This window comes from Salmo salar, chromosome ssa21 (genome assembly GCF_905237065.1).
Source record: "Salmo salar chromosome ssa21, Ssal_v3.1, whole genome shotgun sequence".
Taxonomy (NCBI): Eukaryota; Metazoa; Chordata; class Actinopteri; order Salmoniformes; family Salmonidae; genus Salmo; species Salmo salar.
The window spans coordinates 3,843,857-3,852,228 of record NC_059462.1 but is presented as its reverse complement, the minus strand read 5'-3'; the positions used below and the strand labels follow the sequence as shown (position 1 = coordinate 3,852,228).

At 41.3% G+C, this 8,372-nt stretch overlaps 1 protein-coding gene across 3 annotated transcripts in view; it reads left to right on the top strand.

Moving 5' to 3' along the window:
- Nucleotides 1-3,583: 3,583 nt before the first annotated feature.
- The window catches only part of tmtc4 (transmembrane O-mannosyltransferase targeting cadherins 4), a 52,030-nt gene continuing 47,241 nt past the window's right edge, over nt 3,584-8,372 (top strand). The window contains exons 1-3 of one of the 3 annotated variants that reach the window (XM_014163788.2): nt 3,584-4,031; nt 4,256-4,459; nt 6,226-6,341. In XM_014163788.2, coding sequence (XP_014019263.1) covers nt 4,298-4,459; nt 6,226-6,341 — 278 coding nt within the window. In that variant the 5' untranslated portion in view covers nt 3,584-4,031; nt 4,256-4,297. The remainder of the gene's footprint in view (nt 4,032-4,255; nt 4,460-6,225; nt 6,342-8,372) is intronic. The other 2 variants (XM_014163786.2, XM_014163787.2) reach the window with 2 other exon arrangements.

Here is an 8,372-nt window from a genome sequence, read left to right as displayed (position 1 = left end):
GGGCAGTTTGTGATGTGTCAGCAGTTGCTACATGGGGAAAAGATTTGACAATCAATGGCATGATTACAACATAGTATGTCAGAGGTCTAGTCTGCAATAGCATGTACAAAGATCTAGTAATCAGACCTTTCCTACACATATACAAAAAATAAGGTCTACATAGACCTTTCCGCCTCCTCCTCCTCCTCTTCCTCCTGCTCTTTTTCAGGAAATTAAAAACCACCTCTCTTCCTCCACTTTCTGTATACGATTCACCCACTGACTCACCCATCGGTGGTGTTGCAGTGGCCATGGTAACCGAGCTACACCGCTAAAGTGTTCCGGTAGTCGTCCTGTGTCATACCTCTCAGCTTTTGGGGTATTCAGGAAAGAGAAGCTTTGATGGATATCAAAACAATCAATCATCCATTAAAAACTAACATTCACATATTTTACAAGAAGAGAGAGACAGTGATGGGTGTGTCAGTGTGGGGTTTGGTCTCATAGTCAGACAGTGACAGGGTTTGTTTGTTTGGACATCAGTGATTGATGAGGGGGCTGCTACCTTCCAATTACAATGTCACTTATTTGAACTTCCTGTTGAATGCAGTATGTCAAATCAAATTAAAATGTATTTGACACATGCGCCGAACAGGTGTAGACCTTACCGTGAAATGCTTACAAGCCCTTAACCAGCAATGCAGTTCAAGAAATTGAGCTAAGAAAATATTTACTAAATAAACAAAAGTTTTAAAAAAATCTAATGAAATAGTAACAAGAAAATGACATAACAATAACGAGGCTATATACAGGGGACACCGGTACCGAGTCAATGTGCGGGGGTACAGGTTAGTTGAGTTAATTTGTAAAGTGATTATGCATAGATAATAAAAAGCAACTAGCAGCAGTGTAATTGTCTTATGGGTAGACGCTGTTCAGCAGTCTTAGGGGTAGACGCTGTTTAAGGAGCCTTTATCGGTCCTAGACTTGGCACTCCGGTACCGCTTGTCGTGCGGTAGCAGAGAGAACAGTCTATGACTAGGGTGACTGGAGTCTTTGACAATTTTTTGGGCCTTCCTCTGACATCGCTTAGTATATAGGTCCTGGATGTCAGGAAGCTTGGCCCCAGTGATGTACTGGGCCGTACACATTACCCTCTGTAGCGCCTTACAGTTAGATGCCGAGCAGTTGCCATACCAGGCGGTGACGCAACTGGTCAGGATGCTCTCGATGGTGCTGCTGTAGAACTTTTTGAGGATCTGGGGACCCGATGCCAAATATTTTCAGTCTCCTGAGGAGGAAAAGGTGTTGTTGTGTGTGTGTGTGGACAGAGGAAGGGCTCTGAATGGCATTTGTGTTGCAAAGTGAGGGTCAGAGTGCTGGGCAGTTTGTGTTTACATCATAACATGTACATACGTCTATTAATCAGACCTTTCCTACACTGATATCTCAAAACTACAATGTCAGGAATGAGGGGGAAGTTTCTCCTCTGTTCATGTAGATGCAATTTATCAGTAACAGTATTTTATGTTATCAAAAGAAGTGTCTTTCTCATGCTTACACATATATAATATGCAATACCATCACCATGATTCAATATTAATGGTAATGCACTACATTACAACAGTATTTTCTTCTTTTTTTTACTGACTTTTGACTTTTCACCTATATTTAAGGCCAGGGCATGACCCTCTTATTGGTCTTTGCTCACTTAAAGTATATTTCTCCTTGCAAAGCATTAGTCAGCACAATTAAATAAATACTGACACATCTATCGATCTTGTTGGTTGATATCTGGTACTTGTAGGTCTACTGTCATTCTTCCATTGCATGGGGCCAGCTGTCTTTCAAATCAAATCAAACTTTATTGGTCACATACACATGATTAGCAGATGTTATTGCGGGTGTAGCGAAATGCTTATGTTTCTAGAACCGACAGTACAGTAATATCTACCAAGTAAAAAGTAACAATTTCACAACATATACCCAATACACACAAATCTAAGTAAAGGAATGGAATTAAGAATATATAAATATATGGACGAACAATGTCAGAGCGGCATAGACTAAGATACATTAGAATAGAATAAAATACAGTACACTACCGTTCAAAAGTTTGGGTTCACTTAAGAAATGTCTTTGTTTTTGAAAGAAAATTGATTTTTTTTGTCCATTAAAATAACAAGAAATTGATCAGAAATACAGTGTAAACATTGTTAACGTTGTAAATTAGAATTGTAGCTGGAAACGGCTGATTTTTAATAGAATATCTACATAGGCGTACTGAGGCCCATTATCAGCAACCATCACTCAGTTGTTCCAATGGCACGTTGTGTTAGCTAATCCAAGTTTATCATTTTAAAAGGCTAATTGATCATTAGAAAACCCTTTTGCAATTACGTTAGCACAGCTGAAAACTGTTGGGCTGATTAAAGAAGCAATAAAACTGGCCTTCTTTAGACTGGTTGAGTATCTGGATCATCAGCATTTGTGGGTTCAATTACAGGCTCAAAATGGCCAGAAACAAAGAACTTCCTTCTGAAACTCGTCAGTCTTTTCTCGTTCTAAGAAATGAAGGCTATTCCATGTGAGAAATTGCCAAGAAACTGGAAAATCTCGTACAACGCTGTGTACTATTCCCTTCACAGAAGTGCAAATTGTCTCTAACCAGAATAGAAAGAGGAGTGGGAGGCCCCGGTGCACAACTGAGCAAGAACACAAGTACATTAGAGTGTCTAGTTTGAGAAACAGACGCCTCACAAGTCCTCAACTGGCAGCTTCTTTAAATAGTACCCACAAAACACCAGTCTCAACGTCAACAGTGAAGAGGCAACTCCGGGATGCTGGCCTTCTAGGCAGAGTTGCAAAGAAAAAGCCATATCTCAGACTGGCTAATAAAAATAAAATATTAAGATGGGCAAAAGAACACAGACAATGGACAGAGGAACTCTGCCTAGAAGGCCAGCATCCCGAAGTCGCCTCTTCGCTGTTGACGTTGAGACTGGTGTTAACAGTCTGATTGCCTAGAGATAGAAGCTGTTTTCAGTCTTTCGGTCCCAGCTTTGATGCACCTGTACTGACCTCGCCTTCTGGATGATAGCGGGGTGAACAGGCAGTGGCTCGGGTGGTGGTACCTGTTTCCTCCAGCATTTTTGACATCGGGTGTCCTGGAGGGCAGGTAGTTTCTTCCACATTGTAGGCCAATGTTTTCTGCAAAAGGGTAACTGTTATGTCATAACAAAGTTCAGAATATCAAATATTCTGCATTCTTATTTACATCCATATTCCAAAATAAAATACCTATATTCAGAGACCGAATGCCATTAGACATTGTATAGGCTAATTGAGTTTTGTTTTTAGATTAATTGCAGGTGCTAATAGGCTATGTCAGGACCATCAATTGTTCAAAAACTTCAAAGGAAAGATATTGCAATACATACATTATTGGTAAAACATCTATTCATATATGTATCTAAGCTGTTAGCTGCATCTAAATAGAACTAGATATCTTCATTTCTACATTCCGTGGCCTTGTGTTGTTACGTTACCTAGTTGTTGTCACGTGACATCCACTTTCCTTCGTCATCATCCAAACTCATTCCACGCGCCAGCCAACGAGGAAGTACCATTCATGCATACAGTCGCAAGTTGTTTATTTACTAGATAGACAGACAGTGTTGACAAATTGTTAGTGGTGTACGTGACGGTCAACCTGCATTTCTCGCCGCCTTTGAGTGTTTTCTTTCGGTGCATATGCAGACGTAGGAGATACATTTGTTGCCGCTAGCCTGCTAACAGCATCAGCTAACGTTAGCTGGCTAATAGTTAGCAAGCAGTATTTACTTGCCAAAAATTTCACTTGGCAACCTTTGCAATCATTTTAGTTAGCCTACAGGCTATATGAATTGGCTTTATTAGCAGTTGCTCTGATGATGCTTGTAACGAAATTACTTTAGTAAGATTAGCCAGCCAGCTGTAGTTAACTATAAAGCCGCTGCAATGGAACTCATACTTACGTGCACTTCCTCCAAAACGCCTTCCAATATAATGAGGTATGCATGCTCTACGTGCGTGTCCCTACAATTCCTGTAGCTTGCGAACAGACTGATATGTGAGGATATTTATACAATCGTAATTTTGTACACATAACAATAGTTAACCAATATCTTCATTTCCTACAAGGTAAAGCCTAAAAAATACTGTAAGGAGTAGGCTATTGTTATTCTGCCACCAACACTAAAGTCTTATCACACCATTCCATGCCCATTTCCTGTAGGGAGTAGGTGATGATGCAGGATGACCAAAGACCCTATGCATCATGGCACAGACTGAAATTAATTGGGACCAACAGATACCTTTACCAAAGCTTTCCCCATTCCATGCCAAGATCGCTGTGGCACTAGTGGCACTGCTCTGCTTCATCAATAGCTATGATGGAGACTTTGTGTTCGATGATTCTGAAGCCATTGTCAATAACAAGGTAATAATCTACTTATCACATACTCACTACATGTTCCAAGGTACATCTTCAAAGATGCAGTGTCTATAAAAGCATGATCTATTCAAAGTCTGTATTGTGTGCATAATTTTAACAGAAGCTTAAAATAACCTCACAGCCACAGTACATACTGCATCCAGTACAGCGTATACTTACAGTTGAAGTCGGAAGTTTACATACACCTAGGTTGGAATCATTAAAACTAGTTTTTCAACCACTCCACAAATTTCTTGTTAACAAACTATAGTTTTGGCAAGTCGGTTAGGACATCTACTTTGTGCATGACAAGTCATTTTTCCAACAATTGTTAACAGACAGATTATTTCACTTATAACTCAGTGTCACAATTCCAGTGGGTTAGAAGTTTACATACACTAAGTTGACTGTGCCTTCAAACAGCTTGGAAAATTCCACAAAATTATGTAATGGCTTTAGAAGCTTGTGATAGGCTAATTGACATCATTTGAGTCAATTGGAGATGTACCTGTGGATGTATTTCAAGGCCTACCTTCAAACTCAGTGCCTCTTTGCTTGACATCATGGGAAAATCTAAAGAAATAAGCCAAGACCTCAGGAAAACAATTGTAGACCTCCACAAGTCTGGTTTTTGCTTTGGTGCAAAAAGTGCAAATCAATCCCAGAACAACAGCAAAGGACCTTGTGAAGATGCAAAAGTATCTATATCCACAGTAAAACGAGTCCTACATCTACATAACCTGAAAGGCCGCTCAGCAAGGAAGAAGCCACTGCTCCAAAACCGGCATAAAAAGCCAGACTACGGTTTGCAACTGCACATGGGGACAAAGATCGTACTTTTTTGGATTAATGTCCTCTGGTCTGGTGAAACAAAAATAGAACTGTTTGGCCAGAATGACCATCGTTAATGTTTGGAGGAAAAAGGGGGATGCTTGCAAGCCGAGGAACACCATCCCAACCGTGAAGCACAGGGGTGGCAGCATCATGTTGTGGGGGTGCTTTGCTACATGAGGGGACTGGTGCACTACACAAAATAGATGGCATCATGAGGTAAGAAAATCATGTGGATATATTGAAGCAACATCTCAAGACATCAGTCAGGAAGTTAAAGCTTGGTCGCAAATGGATCTTCCAAATGGACAATGACCCCAAGCATACTTCCAAAGTTGTGGCAAAATGGCTTAAGGACAACAAAGTCAAGGTATTGGAGTGGCCATCACAAAGCCCTGACCTCAATCCTATAGAAAATTTGTGGGCAGAACTGAAAAAGCGTGTGCGAGTAAGGAGGCCTACAAACCTGACTCAGTTACACCAGCTCTGTCAGGAGGAATGGGCCAAAATTCACCCAGCTTATTGTGGGAAGCTTGTAGAAGGCTACCTGAAACGTTTGACCCAAGTTAAACAATTTAAAGGCAATGCTACCAAATACTAATTGAGTGTATGTAAACTTTTGACCCACTGGGAATGTGATGAAAGAAATCAAATCTGAAATAAATCATTCACTCTACTATTATTCTGACATTTCACATTCTTAAAATAAAGTGGTGATCCTAACAGACCTGAGACAGGGAATTTTTACTCAAATTAAATGTCAGGAATTGTGAAAAACTGAGTTTAAATGTATCTGTCTATGTAAACTTTCGACTTCAACTGTATGTCATATTCCAAGTCATACATGCACACATCAATGTATGTGTAAAAAATAAAATATATATCCCTAGGCATCTAAAGTTGGTTTTTGTCACATCTCTTTTCTGATGTGTCTCTCGCAGGACCTGAACCCAGCCACGCCTCTCAACAACATCTGGAGAAATGACTTCTGGGGAAGTAACCTGAGCAGCAACAACAGCCACAAGTCCTACAGGCCGCTCACTGTCCTCACTTTTAGGTAGGATACACACATGCATGCCATGAACTCATGTACGCACTCACAAGACTGTCCGCAAGGTAGCTCTGTCAATGTACAGAAAGACGGACAGATCTAAAAGTAGGATCACAGCTGCCTCAATTAACTGCCTCAATTCATCCTAACAACTTTTGTAAAGAACATAATGCCAACATGACCTTGGAATGTATTGATGGATAATTGTTGAAAACACGATTTGATTCTCTGAGAGGATGTCAGAGATGGGTCCCAAGTGCTATTCTTCTCTATAGAATTGCAATTGATAGGCGATGAATATGTACAGTATTTTACTTTGACTGGTTTCAGGATCTCAAAATTGCATTTTATTTCCCCCTGACATACACTATATATACAAAAGTATGTGGACACCCCTTCAAATTAGTGGATTCGGCTATTTCAGCCACACCCCTTGCTGACAGGTGTATAAAATCGAGCACACCGCCATGCAATCTCCATAGACAAACATTGGCAGTAGAATGGCCTTACTGAATAGCTTAGTGACTTTCAACATGGCACTGTCATAGGATGCCACCTTGCTAACAAGTCAGTTTATCAAATTTTTGCCCTGCTAGAGCTGTCCCGGTTAACTGTAACTGCTGTTATTGTGAAGTCGAAACATCTTGGAGCAACAACGGCTGGGCCGCAAAGTGGTAGGCCACACAAGCTCACATAATGGGACTGCCGAGTGCTAAAGAGTGTTGCGCTTAAAAATCGTCTGTCTGGGGTTGCAACAGTCACTACCGAGTTCCAAACTACCTCCGGAAGCAACGTCAGCACAAGAACTGTTCGTTGAGAGCTTCATGAAATGGGTTCCCATGGACGAGCAGCCTCACACAAGCCTAAGATCACCATGCACAATGCCAAGCGTCGGCTGGAGTGGTGTAAAGCTCGCCGCCATTGGATTCTGGAGCAGTGGAAACGTGTTCTCTGGAGTGATGAATCACGCTTCACCATCTGGCAGTCCGCCGGACGAATCTGTCTTTGGCGGATGCCAGGAGAACGCTTCCTGCCCCAATGCATAGTGCCAACTGTAACGTTTGGTGGAGGAGGAATAATGGTCTTGGGCTATTTTTCATGGTTCGGGCCCCTTAGTTCCCGTGAAAGGAAATCTTAACTCTACAGCATGCAAGGACATTCTAGATGATTCTGTGCTTCCAACTTTGTGGCAACAGTTTGGGGAAGGCCCTTTCCTGTTTCAGGATGACAATGCCCCCGTGCACAAAGTGAGGTCCATTCAGAAATGGTTGTCGAGGTCGGTGTGGAAGAAGTTGGCTGGCCTGCACAGAGCCCTGACCTCAACCCTTCACAATTCTAAACCAAACTGCTATTCATTTTGTTGCTCATATTTGGACTCATCACATCACCTATTACAACCAGATCTGGGTTCAAATACTACTTTAAATCTCTAAGTTACCTTCACATACATTTGAAGTACATTGAACAAAATTTTCAACGCAACGTGCAACAATTTCAAAGATTTTACTGAGTTACAGATCATATGAGGAAATCAGTAAATTATAATAAATGCATTAGGCCCTAATCTATGTATTTCACATGACTGGGAATACAGATATGCATCTGTTGGTCACAGATACCTTAAAAAATTGTAGGGGCGTGGATCAGAAAACCAGTCAGTATCTGGTGTAACCACCATTTGCCTCATGCAGCAGGACAAGTCTCCCTAACGTAGAGTTGATCAGGCTGTTTAATGTGGAATATTGTCCCACTCTTCAATGGCTGTATGAAGTTGCTGGATATTGGTAAGAACTGGAACACGCTGTCATACACATCGATCCAGAGCATCCCAAACATGCTCAGTGGGTGACATGTCTGGTGACTATGTAGGCCATGGAAGAACTAGGTCATTTTCAGCTTCCAGGAATTGTGTACAGATCCTTGCGACATGGGGCCGTGCATTATCATGCTGTAACATGAGGCGATGGCGGCAGATTAATGGCACGACAATGGGCCTCAGTATCTCGTCACGGTGTTTTATCAAATTGCTTTTGATAA